The sequence below is a fragment of the Cyprinus carpio genome, unplaced genomic scaffold, assembly GCF_018340385.1.
Source record: "Cyprinus carpio isolate SPL01 unplaced genomic scaffold, ASM1834038v1 S000006809, whole genome shotgun sequence".
Lineage (NCBI taxonomy): Eukaryota > Metazoa > Chordata > Actinopteri > Cypriniformes > Cyprinidae > Cyprinus > Cyprinus carpio.
In genome coordinates this window covers 86,292-107,698 of record NW_024879395.1, presented here as the reverse complement: position 1 = coordinate 107,698, position 21,407 = coordinate 86,292, and the positions used below count along the sequence as shown (strand labels likewise).

General features: G+C 35.4%; 1 protein-coding gene and 3 long non-coding RNA genes across 4 annotated transcripts in view; all 4 read left to right on the top strand.

The window, feature by feature from the left end:
* Window positions 1–4,967: 4,967 nt before the first annotated feature.
* LOC109078824 (NACHT, LRR and PYD domains-containing protein 12-like) overlaps window positions 4,968–21,407 on the top strand; it is a 57,815-nt gene continuing 41,375 nt past the window's right edge. The window contains 3 exon segments of the mRNA XM_042756148.1: window positions 4,968–5,464; window positions 7,336–7,467; window positions 7,957–8,055. Of these exon segments, the coding sequence (XP_042612082.1) occupies window positions 7,409–7,467; window positions 7,957–8,055 (158 nt within the window). The 5' untranslated portion in view covers window positions 4,968–5,464; window positions 7,336–7,408.
* LOC109081949 lies at window positions 10,604–11,284 on the top strand. Its single transcript, XR_006159985.1, has 3 exons — window positions 10,604–10,868; window positions 10,955–11,149; window positions 11,260–11,284. It is a non-coding gene; the product is annotated as an uncharacterized LOC109081949 (long non-coding RNA).
* Window positions 13,054–15,272, top strand: LOC122134204. The gene is made up of 3 exons (XR_006159972.1): window positions 13,054–13,134; window positions 13,279–13,449; window positions 15,128–15,272. It is a non-coding gene; the product is annotated as an uncharacterized LOC122134204 (long non-coding RNA).
* LOC109081952 overlaps window positions 18,681–21,407 on the top strand; it is a 6,132-nt gene continuing 3,405 nt past the window's right edge. Inside the window, exon 1 of the long non-coding RNA XR_006159968.1 lies at window positions 18,681–18,915. This is a non-coding gene — a long non-coding RNA (uncharacterized LOC109081952). The remainder of the gene's footprint in view (window positions 18,916–21,407) is intronic.

The following is a 21,407-nucleotide window of genomic DNA, read 5'->3' as shown; positions in this document are numbered from 1 at the left end:
AGTGTTGTAAAAATGTAAGTGTTTACAGAGCTTTATTTTGATTTTCTATACTTTGCATTTTAAAATAAACTTCTAAATGTCTGTTCAGATGAAACACTTGTGGTGCTTCTAATGAAGTGATAAAAACAGTTGCAAATGTACAAAATAAACACTTATCTTTGCACCAATAAAAGTGCAACACTGTATGTTTTGCTACCAAATTCTAAGTAATATATAATTATTAATAATTTTTACCATACACTGCAAAGGCTTCGTGGAACTCTGGTGAGATCTCGGCCAAAAGTCTTGATTTATTTCTATAACATGATGCATGATGGGATAGGACACTTAGCCTTGAATACCAGCGTGGTCAAGGTCATTGCAATCTGGCATTGTTTTTTGGGACAGGCCTAACATATATTTATACGTTCACCAGAGCAGAGAGGACCGATCAGAACACAGGACAAAACAGATCCCAGTGGTCTGGGGCATAAAAACATTAATCAATATCAGCACCCACACCTCATTGTTTAAAACAGTGACGAGGAAAGCCTTCAGATGAACATTTTAATAGTCAAAATGATTATAAAAATATGTACATTTTGAATACTTTATTTTTAAAATCACTAAATAATAATAACAATAATAATAAAAAGCTACCAATAGTCCTCGATGTCATAGTTCAAAAATCTGCCGTAGGTCTATTTCACCATTACAGGCAGTAACTGAGAGCTAATAAGGGCGTATATTGAGAAATAGCAGTAATAGAGCACACAGGTTTCATCCTGTAAACTATGGATGGCGCACTTGATCTGTGTTTTTGTGCTGTGTTTCAGCCATCTCCTTCATGGCTGCTGGCTTGAGCCGGGACAACACGACACATTCGGTAAGTGACCGATGCTCACTGGTTTTGGGGGGCATTAGGGGAATTTTTATAACCTAGTGCACTAAAGCATTTTTTTATTTTAAACGCAAATAAATAAAGCAGTTTTAAGTTTTAAACGTAATCTGTGCATCAGGCAGGCTACTATGAAACACAATAATAGCCTACTTAAGAAAATGTTTATTTATTTACTTATTCATTGTTCATACATACATAGATACAGCTCCACCGCTACGGTCTGAATCGATAGTGTGCAACAAACAGCGTCATCATAATGTCCAAATCTCCCATCAGTGATTCTAATGATTCGGTTCACTTTTGTGAATCAAAACATACCGCGCGACCATCGTAGTCCAACTGCAGAACGAATGGATCCATGAGTCGGTTCTTTCTAATGAATCATATGCAATATACAGCTCACTGTGGGACTCAGTGTAGTTACTGACAGGTTGTTCAAATGGAAAGACAGTCTTTAAATATAAAAAAAGGTTTTTTTTTTTGTTTGTTTGTTTTTTTAATTAGATTATTATTATAAAAGAAACGAACAATACAAAATGCAATAAAATTTTTGAAAATATAAGATATATGTAAAGGGGATTAGATTAGATTAGATACAACTTTATTCTCATTGTACATGTAAGGTACAAGGCAACGACATGCAGTTAGCATCTAACCAGAAGTGCAATAAGCAGTAAGTATAGAGTATACAAGGTCTACAATATATTACAAATGTACAAGAAAAATATACAGATAAGGCAGTATTATGGACATAATTTACAGATTTTAAATACTATCACCATGATATACAGATATGAGTACTATGAACATACTATACAGATGGATTATGTAAAAGTGTATGTACACTATAAGCAGAAACTATGAACATATGAACATCATTTACACTAGTGCAATGGACAGTAAAGTGCATAGAAAATATTTCAGTGTGCAAATGGATTACTCAGTATTCTAGGTGAACAGACAGTAGTGCAAGTAATAACAATTTTTTTTTTTTGCTTGTTTGTAAATCAGATGTAGTGATGAGGAGGGGTGAGGAGTCTGTGTGTGTGTGGTGTGGGGGGTGTCAGAGGGCAGAGTTCAGTAAGGCTGACAGCTGTAGGGGAAAAAAGCTGTTCCTGAATCTGCTGGTCCTTGTCTGAGGCTCCCGAAAGCACCTCCCTGGAGAGGGCAGGGAGGTTATACAGTCCATGGTCAGGGGGTGAGGGAGGAGTCCTTGAGAATGCCGCGAAGCTTGGCGTCGACAGCAGCCGCGAGCTTGACGTAGACAGCGTTTCCTCTGGCTGTCCTCAATAGCAGGAAGTGGTGTCCCTGTGATGATTTGTTTGGTTTTGCATCTGAGATGTTTTGATACCAGACTGTGATGCAACAATACAAAATCAAAATACAATAAAATGTAGACTATGACAGACCTGTATGCAGATGGATATGGAAATGTTCAAGAAAGGGCCACAAAAAAACAAAACAAATAAAAAAAAAACCTTTATATTAGAAAATGTTATTTTCATATAGCCCAGTTATTTTACATGTGTTGATATTTAGCAGACTTTTATTAATTATATTTAATAGTATATTGTATATATTTTTAAGGAAACTGGCATACAGAGAAAAGGGTGTTACTCAGTGATCTACATTAAAATTAAAACTGCACTATTTTTTTCAGCAGGAACAATGTAAGACATAGCCTACCCTACAAGATTTTACAGTAGGCTACTGTGGAAAAAATAACTGTGAAAAAAAAGGACTGTTTGAAAATTAGGACATGTAGTTTATGTGTACAGGCAAATTGTTATTAGCTTATAGTAATGGAATTTTTTTAAATATAGCATCAAGACAAATGGTGAACTTTAAACTGATTTCCACACAGAGGGTTTGACCTTTACTCCCAAAATAAAGGAGCAGTTCTATATATGGTCAAGATGTTTTCTGATGCGTATGATTTGACTTTTTTACCTTTAGTGAACCTCGTCAAAAACCACACAACACAAATAAAAGCATAAAGGCATAGTTACCATGACCAGAACATCAAAAAGAAATGTATCACAAAAAAAAAATTACGTTGTGTGAAAACACGTGTACACCACCAGCTGATACTCCTCTTTCTGAAAGAAATACAAAAGATACAAAATTGTTTTAGTATTGCAGCAAGATGTTTAGATGTTTTTTAGTTTTTTAGATGTTTTCAGTCTTTACCATCAAAGAAAACCAAAGAAAACCTCTCATACCACAACACTCACTGCTTTAAAAACACACTTGAAAACTGATTTTTCACACATGCATGCGTTCAAGAGAGACAGACAGGCTGTAAATTCCTCCTTAAATTCTCCTGAAGTAATTCAATTAAATATTCTTCAAATTTTCACATATTAAAAATTTCTATCTTTGCTCCCCTGATGAAATTTCAGCCTAATGTGGCTAACAGGTCAAGAGCTGAACATCATCTTAACATGAATTAGACCTCAGAAAAAAAAAAAAAAAAAAAAAAAAAAAGCCTTATGCACAGTCAAAAATTTTTGTTTCTCTCGTATGACAGTTTTGACAGCAGTCCAATATTACACATTTTGGTTAATATAACATATAATATATAATATATGTTGTATTGAAAATTTGACTAATGTAATATTTCTAATGAAGTCTGGAATATCCACACTTTTATTCACACTTTTTTTCTCTCACAGACCATTTCTTTCACAGACACACTAACACCGTCTCCACAGTGTTTTGTTCCAGAAGTCCACAATTTCCTGTGGAACTGTTCAACTGTGTCTGTTTTATGCAGAAACACCTTGAGCTATAAAGTTTTAAACAGTAAATAGTATAAACCCTTATTTTAGAAATTACACTATATTTGTGCCATTTGCCAATAAATAACATATTTTATTTTCAAATGGCTTCACACTGTGCTCACTTGTGCTATTTTAGTTTGTTGCATATAACATTTGTCTGAATGCCACCTAATGCTCAGTGGAACTTCCTCATGTAAGACAGCAGTTTTTTATTAGTATGTAGTCTATCACTGCCATATACAGTAAATGTGCAGCTGTCTGTACAGCTGATTAACGTCAGTGGTGCTTGTTTAATTGCAACTACATTGTCTGTCAATGGCATGGACCTGTTAACATTTCAAAAGGCAGAATATTACATTCCCATAGTTTTAATGTTACTTTTGCAATAAACAAACCAACCGACCATTTTTTTTAAACTGGAAAACTGGAAGTGACACTATTAACAACCCAGACAGCAAGCAGATTTGGCCCAGATCCGGCCCACATCTGGCCCACATGGATTTCACGCGGGCCAGATGTGGGCCGGATCTGGGCCAACACTACAGTATGTTGCTGTCTGGGAATTTAATAATTAAAACATAAAACTGTATAATAATAAAGAGACATTTAAAATGGTTACTTTAAAACATTTCTACATAACTAAAAAAAAGTTAATTATGATTTTTTTATTTTTTTTTATTTAAGCACATTTTAAATTGCATTTAAAGGAATTTTTTACTGACTGACAGATTCAATATTATTAGTGGTGGGCTTTAAGGATAAGTACAAGTAACATTCCAGTAAGTCAGTATCCATTTATGATTTCAAAACATACAATGCTGAATATTTAATAATATGAAATACTGCTGGCAAACAGTAAATGCCACTATACTGTATAAATATTATTTATAACACAATTTACACTTAGTGCAAAGGAATTCTGTTTCTGTTTGCACTTAGTGTAAACACCTTTTGCCTTTTCTTTATCTGTTTGTCAATATAATTTTAAAAATGCTATTGCATAGTTCAGTAATGATGAAAACGAATCAACCTTTGACTCAGTTGTAAGAACAACCATCCCCCTGTTCTTACAGTAAAGGCAGCTAAGCTTTTATAAGATGCCTTGTTTGATCCAAATGCTAAATGAACATCACACTTATCTTTTGATAAGGCAGTTGAGTGCTTCACATCCTGAGCACGATTTGTACAACACAGTCCCTCCAGGATTTTGCGATTCTGCGATCGCTGAATTTATCGCAAAATCAAGCAAACTCCGCAATATTCGCAAAAGCTCGGAATTGCTGCAGATTTTCCCAAGGATTTTGGGCTTAGACGCGTCCCGTGACGTCATCGCAACGCGCATTCAGTCAAAGAAAGGTTGTCTCTCAGTTCCAAAAATGGAGTGAACAGTCTTGCGTTCTCATCGTGACTGATTTACAAAAGCTACATGGATAAACGAACCGAAAGTGAAACGAATCCGCCCTTTTGGGCTACACAGCACAAACCGTTTATCTGCTCGAGCCGGAGCCGCGAGCTGATCTCGATCACGCGACACTAGTGACACTTTTTAACACATTTTTTTGTGTTATGATTGTTGTTGAAATGCTCTCTGTCTCTATTCTTTATATTTTGTTATTTTAAAAATTATTGTTGTATTCTAACTCTGTTTCATACTGTAAACGGAATGTTCAAATAATAAAAAAAAAGATCATAAATGAAACCAATTGGCGTGAATCGCACCACGTGACAGGGTCGTATAGGGGAGAAATAGAAAGTATTCTGCACAGCGTTCTGGGTGCTGAAGACCCTCGTACTACTGCAAGTAAGTTTTAAGACGTCCTTGATTACAGTTAGTGATATGTGAATGAACAATGATTTTTTTAATAATGTATTATGTGGTATTTTAAATTTTTTAAATCCCTCTTTTTATTTTCTTGATGATATGCGAAATCGAAAGTAACTTCGCAGTTAGGCGGGTAATAAGCACATGGTGAATGTTGCTTTAATGTCTTTTAATTTGGTTCAAAAGAAAATGTAATAAATCAGCTGTGATTAAATAGAATATTTCAGTTCACTTAGCTCAAAAGCCTACATTTATATATTCAGCTATTGTGGGAGAAGTTGAAATTAATATAATAAACTGTGACGTAACGACCCAATGCTGTATAAAAATGGGTAATGTTTTGCGTAAAAGTGATTACAAAATATATACAACTGCACAGAAAGTTCAGTTTCCCCCTCTGTAATATGTCCAATGCTAAAATAATTAAAAAATTATGTAGTTATGTTTCTACATTTACAGCTACAGGTCCTTCTCAAAAATTAGCATATTGTGAAAAAGTTCATTATTTTCCATAATGTAATGATAAAAATTAAACTTTCATATATTTTAGATTCATTGCACACCAACTGAAATATTTCAGGTCTTTTTATTGTTTTAATACTGATGATTTTGGCATACAGCTCATGAAAACCCAAAATTCCTATCTCAAAAATTTAGCATATTTCATCCCACCAATAAAGAAAAGTGTTTTTAATACAAAAAAAGTCAACCTTCAAATAATTATGTTCAGTTATGCACTCAATACTTGGTCGGGAATCCTTTTGCAGAAATGACTGCTTCAATGCGGCGTGGCATGGAGGCAATCAGCCTGTGGCACTGCTGAGGTGTTATGGAGGCCCAGGATGCTTCGATGCAGAAACTTAAGCTCATCCAGAGTGTGGGGTCTTATGCCTCTCAACTTTCTCTTCACAATATCCCACAGATTCTCTGTGCGGTTCAGGTCAGGAGAGTTGGCAGGCCACTTAGCACAGTAATACCATGGTCAGTAAACCATTTACCAGTGGTTTTGGCACTGTGAGCAGGTGCCAGGTCGTGGCTGAAAAATTTAAATCTTCATCTCCATAAAAGCTTTTCAGCAGATGGAAGCATGAAGTGCTCCAAAATCTCCTGATAGCTAGCTGCATTGACCCTGCCCTTGATAAAACACAGTGGACCAACACCAGCAGCTGACATGGCACCCCAGATCACTGACTGTGGGTACTTGACACTGGCTTCAGGCATTTTGGCATTTCCTTCTCCCCCAGTCTTCCTCCAGACTCTGGCACCTTGATTTCCTAATGACATGCAAAATTTGCTTTCATCCCATGATGGTCTTTCTTCTGGACAGCAATCAGGCTAACCGCAGTCTTACCCATGATTGCAGTTTTGAGTAATGAACCAGGCTGGGAGTTTTTAAAAGCCTCAGGAATCTCTTTTGCAGGTGTTTAGAGTTAATTAGTTGATTCAGATGATTAGGTTAATAGCTCGTTTAGAGAAACTTTTCATGATATGCTAATTTTTTGAGATAGGAATTTTGGCTTTTCATGAGCTGTACAAAAATCATCAGTATTAAAACAATAAAGAATACCTGAAATATTTCAGTTGTGCAATGAATCTAAAATATATGAAAGTTTAATTTTTATCATTACATTATGGAAAATAATGAACTTTTTCACAATATGCTAATTTTTTGAGAAGGACCTGTATATATTATGAAGAGTTGTCTGAAATACATCTTAACCTGACACTGTTTGGTTACACTAAAGGAAATGTAATATTAACGTTAAGATTAGTTTCAGAGCCCATGTTCTTTTTATACAGCTTTTTTGTTGCCAACTCAAAATTTGTCATTTTTTTGACCTCATGTCCAGGTTCTGCTGAGCAGCTGAATGTCTTCAACATAAAGATAACAGTGCTGTTTTTCAACAGCAGTTTATCTGCAGTATGTCAGAGGAGCGAGGGAAGGACTCTCCATCTGAGACGAGTGTCTCAGAGAAGCAGAGGTAAGACTGAGTCTGTTTTTAAAGAATCATTTTAAACACTACTTAAGTTTCAATATTGCAGTGTTTATCATAAAAGTTTTGCGAGATGGGTGAAAAATGGAATAAAATGTTCCTCTATAAGAGTCTATAAAAATCAAACACTTCTCTGTTTCTTCTTCACTTCTACACTGTTCCTGTTTGTGTTGCTCTAACTCAGAAGAGTAGATCATATTTGTGTTCAAACTGATAAAACCTGTCTCTACTGCATGTTGCTTTGGATTAAATTGTCTGCCAAATGCTAATGAAATTTTCAGGACAGTTTGGTGGTGGTAATGTAAAATAAAAAAAAATAAATAAATAAAAAAGTTCAAGAAGAGACGTCACCTTATCCAGTCAAACTCAAAGCGACAAGAATATTAAGAAATAAATAAATAAAAAAGATTAACTAATAAGTACCTCCTGCCATAAAATGTTTTTTTTTCTCTTTCTCTTTCCTCTTTGTGTCATTAGGGAAGGATCAGACTCTGAGGTTACCAGCTCTGAGTCTGTAAAGAGTGATCAGTCGAAAGGTGATGTACCACTTTTCAATGAAGAAACAGCTATCAAAAGGTATTTCATGTGTTTCTTAATGTTGGTCACACTATATGTTGTTAGAAAGTATGTTTGTTTATGTATTTTTTATGTATAGCCCTATTTATTTTTGATTCTTAAATTTTTGCTTATTGTGTTCTTTTTTTTGCTTTTATTTTTTATTAATTTTTTGGTTGTGAAAGTTTAAACTGTAGTTTGTCACAGTGAATGTATCTAATTGTGAAGTTAATTGCCAAATATCTAAGACTAATTTTTGCTGCTTGTGTTGCTAGTAAAGAATCATGATCAGGTATGTTGTATTGATGAGGAAACACCATCAGGACCAGAAGGAATTCCACACATGCTTTGTTACATTCTTTAAATGTGTAATATGCTTATTAATTTAGTGCTTCATGTCTTTTTAAAATGTGTATTTATAACACTGTCTTTTATTGTACTGGATGGTGAAGACCAGAAACAATTTCTAATGAAGACAGAAGTAAAACTGAAACACCTTAATGTTTTTACGACTGCGTTGTATGTGATAGAACTTGAATGAATAAAACTACAATAAATGATGAATAATACCCTGTGAATAATACATTGCAACTCCTCTTCAAATGAGACTGAAATAACCCCTGTAGTGAAACGTTTTTTTTTCTTTGTCATTAGTGTAAGAATCACGACTCACGTGTATCCAGCTCGAGCTGTTCTGATGAGAGTGACCCGTTCAAAGGGTGATGTACCGAACTTCCGTGAGGAAACACCATGTAACAAAAGGTATTTCATGTGTTTCTCAAAGCATTTTACAGTGATCCAGTGGTTAATTATTTAATAGTATTATTCAACATTATTAAACAAGCCAAGCCATATCTCAACCCCAACCCAATAATCAAAGTGAGTGATACAATGAAGGTACAGTAAATTATTTGTTCATAGTGACTTGAATATTGTATGCGAACTGCTATGTGAGTGCTTAACTATGTAAGCTGGAAGAATCTCCTGTAATAGTGGTTTTTATTTCTGTCCTTTGTGTCATTTAGTCGTTAAGATCAGGTTCACATGTGTCCAGCTCTGTGGTCTGTGAAGAGTGACCAATTCAAAGGGTGATGTGTAACCGAAGTTTCAGGTTGAGAAAACACCATGTAACCAAAAGTATTTCATCTCTTCCTCCCAACCATCTTACAGTGATCCATTGTTTATTATTTACTAATCTTAAGCCAAATCTGTCATCATGCGTAGTGAAATTATGTATTGCAACATGTATGATTTAATTCTGTAAGGTTTGCTGTAATATTTGTCATTGTACCGCAATATCATCAAAACAACTAACAAAAGGTATTTCATCGTTTGCATTATAGTGATTTTATTTTTTTCTCACTGTGGTGTATGTAATAGAACTTGAATAAATAAAAAAATTAATCACAGAACATAATGTATTGCAAACTGTTTCATCTTTAATAAAAATATTTGTTTAGTTACACAGGTAGCCACTAGGACTCATACATTCACCATGGAAGTACAGAACAATTTGTTTGCAACACAAGACCTCTTTACCTGTTATTTTATTTATTTTGTTCTCATTAGTGCAAGATCTGAATCGCATGTGTCTATGAAGAGTGACCATTTAAAGGGAGATAGACCAAACTTCAATGAGAAAACACCATCACCTTCCAAAAGGTTCCTACATGTGTTTCCGTTGTTTTTTTTTTTATCATAAAACTGTATTCCCCATCAACCCCTTTTCTATGCTAATAAAGTACAGTAGGTAGCAGTAAGCAGTTTGGGAGTGGTTTGACCTAATGATATTGACAGCTGTGAAACTGTTATTTTTTATGTGATTTTCTTCTTTTTGTGTGTGGTTTAGTAACAAAGGACAGAAGACAACAGTAAATATTGGTGCAGAAATTACACGGTGGGAAAAGCTAAAAGCACAGAAGCGACTGAAGAGTGATGTGGAACTGGCAACTTTTCTTCTCAACAGGTAAAACAAAACATTACACAGTTTATTTTTTCAAATTTATCTACTTTGCCAAAATTTGTAATTTGTAAAAATAATAAGTCAAACAAATGTAACATAGTTTTGAAATGTAATGTGCTTTTTGAAGCAAATTGATTATGTGCAGTGATCCATATAACAATGAAAATATGAAAAACAATACCATTTTTTTAAGTTAAATTCAGCACCATAAAAAAGATCAGGCATTTGATCATCAGGTTCATTGAGGAATTCATATGCAACTGTATAAAAGTCTGTTATTACAGTCAAGAGGATAGTGCCTCCACATAACTTTACCCCTCTTAGTAACTGAGCCAATAGTACGCATTAAAAAAAAAAAATCCCCCTTTATTTTGCTACCAGGGTTCAGTTTGAGAAATCGGACTCAAACTACAAGAATTACCGCAACCGCAAGAATTTCAGTGAAAATCTCCTCTGGATCTTCAAGGCAAGGTAAAGTTCCATAAATGCTACCAATTAAGGCAAGTAGAAGTTAATAAATGCTACAATTAATTAATTAATTAATTAATATACTAATAGGTTATTGTACAAATTCCATTTATTTTTTATTTAAATACTTTTCTCCTCGTTAACTGATGTTCTAACAATCCCTCATTTTTGAAATCTCAACTCAAAAATAAAATAATAGACATGTTTCAGCTGTGTGACAAATTAATGCCAGTGAATACAAAAGCACATTTACCGAGATACCCAAAATCCTGTTGATTATTGGATTTGGTTCATACAAGATTTTTTGGTATCTCTGTTTGTTTGTTTGTATTCACCAGCACTTTACCTTGCTGATGGTCTATTCTGTCAGTGCTGGGAAACTTCACGAGTGCATCGCTTGCCTGTAATTTGTACTACACATAAATTGTTTATATTTTAATATGTTTTAAATGAGTAGGTAGGACTTATTTTTTCTTGATTTGTTTTCAGGATCTTGAGAAAAAATAACAGCATTTCTGAAGAATGAGCTGGAAAAGTTTAAGAAAATATTAAATAGAGAGAACACACAGTACTTTGTGCAGGACTTTACAGAGAAAATGCATGATATCAAAGAAGCAGCTCTTGATATCACACTCTTTTTCCTGAGAGATATGAAGCAATATAAGGCTGCAGATGCTCTACAAGGTAAGAGGTTCATAGGCATAACAATTTTGTCATTGTCACTTATAAAATATAAAATGGTGCATATCTTGATGCATACCTGTCTGTTTTTTTGTTCTTGTTTGTTTATTTAGATGAGCTGGTCCTCATTCATCAGCGGACCACTTAAAATCAAACCTGAAGAAGAAGCACCAATCTGTATCTGAAGGAATTGCCAAGCATGGTGGACTCCCAAGCTTCTGAAGAACATCTACACAGATCTCTATATGACTCTGTGTGTAGTAAACAAGTCAATATCCTACATGAAAGTAAGAACTGAAGTAAGACAAGTTCAGGTTGCTGATAGTGGATATGGATAGATTGAGGTTGAATTTGAATGTTTGTTTTTGTTTGAAGCACCTGAACAAGACAAGGAGATCAGAACTGTACTGACAAAAGGAGTTGCAAAATCCATTTCTGTGCAAAAGTTTTTTTGTGGATTGGGCTGACGGTAAAGAAAATGAGGATATTACTTTCATATTTCCCTCTTGCAATTTCGAGAAATTAAATTTAAAGGAGAAAGAAACACAACGCATGTCAAGTCTTATACATCAGTTTTCCCAGAGATAAAAGGAAAAACCTGAACCTTGCAAGAAAGATAAATTTAAATTACTGTTCATCCTTGATGGTTTTGGACGAATGTCGTCTTCCTCTGAACCTTTGAGGGTAATGAGACTTGTCGTGATGTAACATCACCAGTCTCTCTGGATGTTTCTCCTCACAAACCTCATCAAGGGAAATCTGCTGCTTCCTTCTGCTCTCATCTGGATCACCACCAGACCAGCAGCTGCCATTAAAATTCCTCCTGAATGTATTGACCGCGTGACAGAAGTACAAGGATTCAATGATGCACAAAAGGAGGAGTACTTCAGAAAAAGATTCACAGATGCAGATCTGGCCAATGAAATTACTGATAATGTTAAACAATCAAAGAGTCTTTTTATCATGTGCTACATCCCAGTCTTCTGCTGGATTGGCAGCACTGTCCTCCAAAACATTTTAGAGGAGAAAAGAAATAATGATCTGAAAAACAATCAGGCTGATGACGTCTCCAAAACACTGCAGGAATCAAATACTGAAGACACTCCCAAGACTCTGACACAAATGTACACACACTTTCTCCGCTTTCAGATCCTGCAGAGCAGACGAAAATATTATGGAGAATACACACCAGATGTTTCCTGGGATAAAGATGCCATGCTTTCACTGGGGAGACTGGCATTTCATCAGTTGCAAAGAAACAATCTGCTCTTTTATGACACAGATCTGGAATCCTGTGGTATTGATGTTTATAAAGCATCAATGTATTCAGGCATGTGTACCCAGATGTTTAAGGAGGAAAGAGGGATCATTCTTGTGGTACCACTTTCTGCTTTGTTCACTTGAGCATCAAGAGTTTATTGCAGCCCTGTACGCACATCTGTTTTTCTAGATATCAATCAAGAAGAAAGTGTGTTTGATCATCATGAATCTACAGAACAGGAAAACAAAAATGAAGCCATGATTGATTTGCTCAAGACTGCAGTGGACAAGGCACTTGAGAGTGATACTGGACATCTGGACCTTTTCCTTCGTTTCCTTCTCGCTCTGTCACTCCAGTCCAATCGACCTCTCTTACGAGGTCTGTTGACACAGGAAGACAGCAATGATGAGAACTACAAGAAAATAGTTCAGTACATCAAGGAGAAATTAGAAGATAAGAAGATAGTCTCCAGAGAGATCCATCAATCTGTTCGTACTGTCTGAATGAACTGAATGATCAAACTCTGGTGAAGGAGATTCAGACTCACTTAGCAAAGGAAGTCTTTCATCTGGTGATCTTTTCACTGCCCAGTGGTCTGCTGTGGCCTTCGTTTGTTGGCACATCAGAGAGAGAGAGATGGAGGAGTTTTGACCCTTCAGGAAGTTCAGAAATCAGACGAGTGTCTCTTTAGGCTACTGGAAGTTGTGAAAATCTCCAAAAGAGCTGTGTAAGTAATATAAGTCATGTTTTTGCAGCTGGAAAAAAAAATCTCTATAGTTCTTAATCATTAATTTGAATTGGGTGATATGATATTTTTAAACGTTACTCAGAATACTTTGTATTGTGTGTTTTTTTTTCTTCTTTCTTCTAGGCTAAATGATTGTAACTTAACAGATGAGAGCTGTTCAAATTTGGCTAAAGCTCTCACATCAGATAACAATCTGGTAGAGCTGAATATGAGCAATAATAATCTAAAGGATTCAGGAGTAAAGCAGCTCTGCATTGGATTGGAGAATATTATGTGTAAATTGGAGATACTGAAGTAAGTTGTGACAACAGATAAATGCCATTATTGTTTTAGATTAGGGCTGTCACGATATTAGATTTTTCATATCACGGTTATTGTGGCCATAAGAATCCACGATATCGATATATTGTGATACATATAGAAACCTTGGGGGGGAAAAAGATATCAGTCAAATTATTTTTTATTTTGTTAGAGTTTTTCTTTTTCACCCAGTGAACATAAGGATACTGAAAAATGCAGGGCACAAGAATCTGGCTTTCTCCGTCTTCTTTGAAGCTCCTATGAAATAAAAAGAGAGAAAACACTGTCAGGTTCAACAGTATGATGAATAAATATTAATGGTAACACTTTACAATAAGATGTCATTTGTTAACGTTAATGTATTAACTAACATGAAAAAACAATGAACAATACATTTAGCTCATCTTTGTTCAGTTAATGATAATAGTCGTTTCATAGTTTCACAGTGCATTAATGTTTACAAACACAACTTTTGATTTTAATTATGCATAAGTTAATGCTGAAATTAACTAAGATTAATAAATGCCGTGTAAATATTGTTCATTATTATTTATGTTATTTATATATGATAACTAGTGTAATTAACTAATGTTAACTAATGAACCTTATTGAAGAATGACCTCAGTGAGGCATTAAGTGCATGGCACTGCGACCAACTTAACATTTTACAGAGTTTAATGTCGCATTGTGGTCGCTCAGTTTTTCAAGATCAGTTATAATCGTGTAACTGTTAATAGATTTGAACAAAGAAATAAAGTGTTACTACGTACACGCCGTATTGATTGCAAATCCAAAAACAAGACGAGTAAAGAAAACATGGTACTTATTAAAATGATCACCCTTTACTTTAATATATGAACACAGAAAACTGCTGTTAACAGGTTAATATAACGTTTCCCATTCTATGACTAGTACAATAATGACAACTTACTCTGCTGAGCTCGGCTCTCCTCGGAGTAGCTGCAAGTGCTGCATCTTCTTGTGTGACAGGTGTCAGTGTTAAGGCACAATACTGCCACCTGGGAGCTCAACCAGGAACTGGCAATGGAGTATATACATGTGTTATTATCATAAGAGAACTGTTCATTTTAAATATTGCGGTTATTGCTAATACCGGTATATCGTCACACACTAAATTAACACGATATCGATAAGTGTTGCGACACCCCATATAATTGTTATTACTATATATATATATATATATAAATTATATATAGATATATATATATATATATAATACTTGTATTTTTTTACCTGTATGTTTAAACCTTGCTGTATGTAGCTGGGAACAGCAGACCTAAACACATTTGCCCCGTTGAGCGAAAGGTGACATTGACATAGAAGAACCAGTCTTAAAATTGATGTGAAACAAATCATCAAATCAAGATAAAGTATTGCTTTATAACTTCAATGCTGTTCGAGAGAATTTCATGTGTGACTTTCAGATGACAAATTACAGTCAGGCAAACGATCCAAATCCTGCAAAATCTTAATTGATCTTCATAGATCTGATTCATTGTCTTTTCTCTTGCTGTCTTCAGTCTGTGTGGATGCAGTATTACAGAAACAGAATATTTTGTAAGCAGCCTGAGTATTTTGTGATCTACTGAAGTCAAGATGGTCTCTATTTCTATGTCTTTACAGAATGTTTTTTTTTTTTTTCCCAATATAGGTTAATACGCTGTGATATGACAGATGAAGGTTGTTCTGCTCTGACTTCAGCTCTGAAATCAAACCCATCACACCTGAGAGAGCTGAACCTCAGTGGAAATAAACTAGGAGACTCTGGAGTGAAAAACCTCAGTGATCTACTGATGAACCCACAATGCAAAAATGTGAAAATACTAGCGTTAGTATCATAATACTGTACAACAGTTACAGTACAGTGAGAAGTAAAAGTCCACTTTGTTTGTTAAACACGGCCACAGTTTACAGTATTTTAAACTGTAGCACTGCATCTGTATGCAGCTGTCTTTCTCTGATAGTGCAAACGTAATAGATACAGGTCCTGTTCTAAAAAAACTATAGGCATATTGTGAAAAAGTTCATTATTTTCCATAAGTAATGCTAAAAATTAAACTGTTCATAGATTTTAGCATTCCATGCCACCAACTGAAATATTTCAGGTCTTTTATTGTTTTAATACTGAATGATTTTGGCATACAGCTCATGAACCCAAAATTCCTATCTCAAAAAAATTAGTCAGATCATGAAAAGGTTCTCTAAAAAACGGATATTAACCTAATCATATCTGAATCACTAATTAACTCCTGAAACACCTGCAAAAAGTTCCTGAGGATTTTAAAAACTCCCAGCCTGGTTCATTACTCAAAACCGCAATCATGGGTAAAGACCTGCCTACCTGACCGGCCGTCCCGAGGCAGCATTGACCATGACACCTCAAGCGAGAAGGTTACAGACACAGAAAGAAAGGAAATTTCTGAACGAATAGGCGTTCCCCCGGAGTGCCTGTATCATGGCACCCTCTGGGCTAAGTCTGTGGGAAGGAAAAACAGTGAAATGGACCAAAAAAGCTGCACAACGAGAAGAGGTGACCCGGACCCTGAGGAATATTTTGTAGTAAGGACCGATTCCAGACCCGTGGGGGACCTGCGGATATCAAGGGGACTGAGTCTGGAAGTATAAACATCCAGAGCCACCAGTGCACAAGGCAGGTGTGCTTTGGAACCAGCAAACGCGGGCAGGAAGAAGTGCCTGACCTGCGGCTAAGAGGGAATCAGCACCAGGGACCTGATGCTCAGTGGTCCAAAGTACTTTTTTTTCAGATGAAGTCAATTTTTGATGTCATTCGGGAAATCAAGGTGCCAGAGTCCTGGAGAAAGACTGGGGAGAAGGGCAAGCCCCAAAATGCCTAATTCCAGTCCAGGGTCAAGTACCCAGAGTCAGGGATGGTTCTGGGGGGTGCCATGTCAGCTCCCATGTGTTGGTCCACTGTTTCTCATACAAGGGCATGGGGCACTGCACGCTCGTACCATGGGGATTTTGGGGAACTTCTATGCTGTCCAAAAAAAGCTGCTGAAAAGCTTGTATGGGAGATGAAGATGCGTTTTTCAATGCACGGACCGGGCACATGGCTCACAGTGTCCAAAACCCACTGGTTAAATGGTTTACGGACATGGTATTACTGTGCTTTCAATTGGCGCTGCCAACTCTGAACTGAACCCATAGAGATCTGTGGATTGGTGAAGAAAAGTTGAGAGACGCAAAGACCCAACACTCTGGATGAGAAGCCACATCAATGCATATGGGGCCTCATAAACACCTCACTAGCCACAGCTGATCTCCATGCCTGTACAGCATTGACAGAGTCATTTCTGCAAAAGGATCTCCGCCATGTTTGAGTGCAAAATGAACATAAATTATTTGAAGGTTGACTTTTTTTGGCTTCAAAAAGTTTAGTGGTCGGATGAATATAATGCTATTTATTGAGTAGGAATAGGAATTGTAGCACTTCATCTGTTGTACTGCAAAAATCTAGTATTTAACTCAATAAAAGGTACAAATATTACAAATGGTGTCTAATCTAAAAAATAATTGGGTTTAATTTAAAGTATTTGATAAACTTTTCACAATACTGGTTGTGAAGGACAGGTTCTGCTAGGAAATATTGTGAGATTTAAAGTATTTGCAGCAACTGTAATGGATGAGAGACAACAAAAAAAGAAGTATTATGTATTTACGTTTAAAAAATGCAAACAATGGATGAGAACAAAAACAACAGCTCCCTGGTTTTTTTTTTTAAATTGAGGGAAAAACAACAAGCTTTGGCAAAAAAAAACAGTTAAACTATGGCAACTAAAGACTATATGGAAGACTATATGCCTACTGTTGCTCTTTTATAAGATGCTATCAAGGATCTGAACCATTAACCATTGACCTTTCTGTTTTTGTCTTCAGTCTGTGTGAATGCAGTATAAAAGAGAAGCAGTGTGAGTTCCTGACTTCAGCTCTGAAATCAAACCCATCACACCTGAGAGAACTGAACCTGAGTGGAAATGTACTTAAACACACAAGAGTGAATAAATTTTATGATATACTGAAGGATCCATGCTTTAAACTGGAGAGATTGAGGTGAGGAACATTCACATGTAACAAACAATTTAGTGTTTTGGTATTTTAATGAAACAGAGTGAAAATAAATATTTGTCTCTTTTCTCTGAATGCAGGTTAAGGTCTGTGTGATATAAAAGCTGATGATTGTTCAGCTCTGACTTCAGCTCTGAAATCAAAAACCCATCACACCTGAGAGAACTGGACCTGAGTGGGAATGAACTAGGAGACTCTGGAGTTGTTTAAAAACCTCGGTGCTTCTGTTGAGCAGTAATCAAAGCAGGCTGGAAAAAACTACAGTTAGTATCATTACTCTGTGCAGTAATTACAGTGTGCGATTCTAAATGTATATTTATTAAGACAACAGGGCACAAGTTACCACAAAATGTTTAGCACTGAATTTTCTGCCATTTGACCCTTTTAAAGAAAGATTCAAAAGTACTGTCAGCTAATGGATGATGGTTTAGTAGTATTCTGTCAGCAGAAAGATTTATGTGCTGAAATCTGACAAAACTTTGCTGCAAAATGAGACAGAAGTGAGCGGACAATAACTTGCATGACAATAGATTATTCCGACAGAGTTAAATGGTTTCTATAACACTGATGGTGCTTTTCACTAAATCTTAAAGGGGTCATGAAATGCATGTTTCTGGAGGTTTGCTTATGAAGTTAGCAATGCTTTTTTCCCAAAAGTTTGTAAAATTTTCTATCCTCATTTTAACTTTGTCATAAACACGATTTCATAAACCCAAGTTGATGCCCACTACTTGTGATTTATTATAGCAACAGTAACAAACTACACTGGCATGCAGTAAATTTAGCTTGCCCACACTTTCTTCACTTAATATACTTCTATTCCATTTAAAAATGAAAGAACAGTAAACTACACTCAAATTACTTTAAATTGATATTGTGATTTTTCTCAAATTGAAAATGTGAAAATAGTCAAGTGAAATGTTTTAATCATTTCTACATTTATAATTCACAAAATCAGATCTACATTTATAACGTATTTTGACTGAGTGATGATTGTCTAAACTTGGGTTGAATATATCCTCAAATCCTGGCTAGGAATTGGTTTATAGTTCTATAATATATTTTTCATGCTTCTGCTGGTGTATTAGTGTGCTATATGACATTTAGTTATGATGCATTTAACTCACACATAAACTTAACATGGATCTGATTCATTGTCTTTTCTCTCTCTGTCTTCAGTCTGTGTGGATGCAGTATTACAGAGAAACAGTGTCTCATCCTGACTTCAGCTCTGAAATCAAACCTTTCTCACCTGAGAGAACTGGACCTCAGTGGGAATGAAATAGAAAACACAGGAGTGAATCACTTATGTGACGTACTGAAGAATACAGACTGTAAACTGGAAAGATTGAGGTAAGGATCATGCTCAAAAAGGTTTAAAATAATTTCAACATTGCAATTTATCTGTAACAGTTTTACTCAATATCTCACAAAGAGTCTGAGTTCACATTATATTTGTGGAGAATAATTCCTGTTGTGTTTTATGAACTGATGAAAGCAGGGTCTGTTATAATCACCTGACAGGTACCAAACACATGGCAGGTGATAATTTCATTACTGATTAGCTTTAAATGTGCAGTGTGGCACAAAGAACCTCAGTAACAGTAACATCAATAACAGTCATGAAAAAAATGTGTAACTACAAGATACTTTAATAAAAATGATGAGGCCACAGAGTGAACAACAGCAGGGTAACAGTATCGCCACAGCTGCTGATAGTACAGCGCCTCACACCAGACGAGTGTAAGCAACGGAGCGCAAAAAAAACGCAATTAGTTTAATGTAAGAAATATTGTTTGTGATAACTGTCATGATATTATAACATTACACAGGAAAATGACCATTAATAAGTTGCTGAAGATGAATGAATGTTCCTGCAGAATCTTCTTCTCTGACACTTCTACTGTGCTTTTTAGTTTTATTGTAATTATAGTAATTTGTTTATTTTTTACACATGCTTGTTTCCTTCATCTATAGTTTTGAGAGCAAAAAATCTGAAAGCAGAACACCATAGAACTTTCTTTTGGTCAATACTGTGAATATCTCTGTCAGATCTGAACTCAATACACAAATCCATCATGTGGGGGAAAATAAATTGTACATTCTAAAAGTAAATGCATCAGTCTGGTGCACTTTCAGGAAAATGAAGAAGCTGGATCTGTTAAGAGTTTTGTGAGAGGTTTTTCTTATTTTGTGGCCATATAAATAACAACTATTCTTATTATATATTATGGGTATATGGAGCTGCATACAAATCAATGAATTTTTAATCAAATAGACACAAACATCACACACATGCAAACACTTTTTTCTTTAATATTTTGTATTATTTTTAATATAAATGCTTAATTAAAATACAGTTAAAAATAAAAAGATTTTTATGGATTTTATTTCATTATTTTATTCAAGGTTTTTTTTTTTATATAACAGTGCTGGTCATATAATGAGAATATCAGTAAAAAGTTTAATTTATTTTTATTAATTCCATTCAAAAAATCAAAATTACACACAGACCCCTGATATATTTCAACATGTTTATTTCTTATAATTTTGATGATTATGATAACGTGCAACTAAGGAAAAGTCCCAAGTTCTAGTATCGACAGAAAATAGACATATCTGCTTAGGACCAGATACAAAGAAAGAATTTTTAGAAAATCTCTGGCCAACTAAAAGAGTATAAAAAAATGAAAGATATGAGCATGTACAGCACTCAATACTTAGTTGGGGCTTCTTTTGTCTGAATTACTGCAGCAATGCGGCGTGGCATGGAGTCGATCAGATTTTCTATGGGGTTAAGGTCAGGTGAGTTTGCTGGCCAATTAAGAACAAGGGATTACACCATGTCCTTAAACCATGTTTCTGGAAGCTTTGGCACTGTAGTGCAGTCGGTTTTGCCCAATCGAGTCCTGTTGGGAAAACAAGAAATATCTGACATCTCCACTAAGACTTGGTCTAGAGCTAGGGCAGGAAGCCTGAAGTGCTCCGTAAAACTTCCTGGTATCGGCTGTGTCTGCGTTGGTCTTGGGATAATTGAGGGAAAACACAGTGGACCATCATCCCCAGCAGATTGACCAGCTGCACCCCAATACCCATCATGACTGGTGGATAAAATCTTTACACTGGACCTCGTAGCAAGCCGTGGGATTCGTGGTGCCTCTCCTCTCTTCCTGCAGACTCTGGACGCCTGAAGTATCTAATGTGAAATGCAAAATTTACTTTCATCAGAACACATAACATTTTGGACTACTCAGCAGCAGTCCAGTCCTTTTTGAAGCTAAGATCTCTGACGCTTCTCTGTTGTTCAAGAGTGGCTTGACACAAGGAATGGGCGTTAGGCTGAAACCTGCTGTCTTGCATACATCTGTGTTTAGTGGTTCTTGAAGCACTGACCTCAGCTGCAGTCCATATTCTTTGTGAATCTCCCCACAATACAAAAATTCATCATGTGAGGGAAAATCCTCCTGTAGGGTTCTAAATAAATTGTACATTCTAAAAGTAAATGCATCAGTCTGGTGCACTTTCAGGAAAATGAAGAAGCAGTTTTGTGTGTTAATTTTTTTTTTTTTGTTTTTTTTTATTTTGTGGCTTTTTATTATATATTTTGTTATCCATAGCTCCTGATTTATCAAATATGACACAAAACATAAAACACATGAAAACATTTTTTCTTTAATATTTTGTCTAAAGGTTAAAAAAAATCCAGTTAAAAAACAAAACAAATAAACAGATTTTTCTGACTATTATTTCATTATTTTATTCAAGGTTTTTTTTTTTATATACAGGTGCTGGTCATATAATTAGAATATCATCAAAAAGTTAATTTATTTTTTTTTTCCATTCAA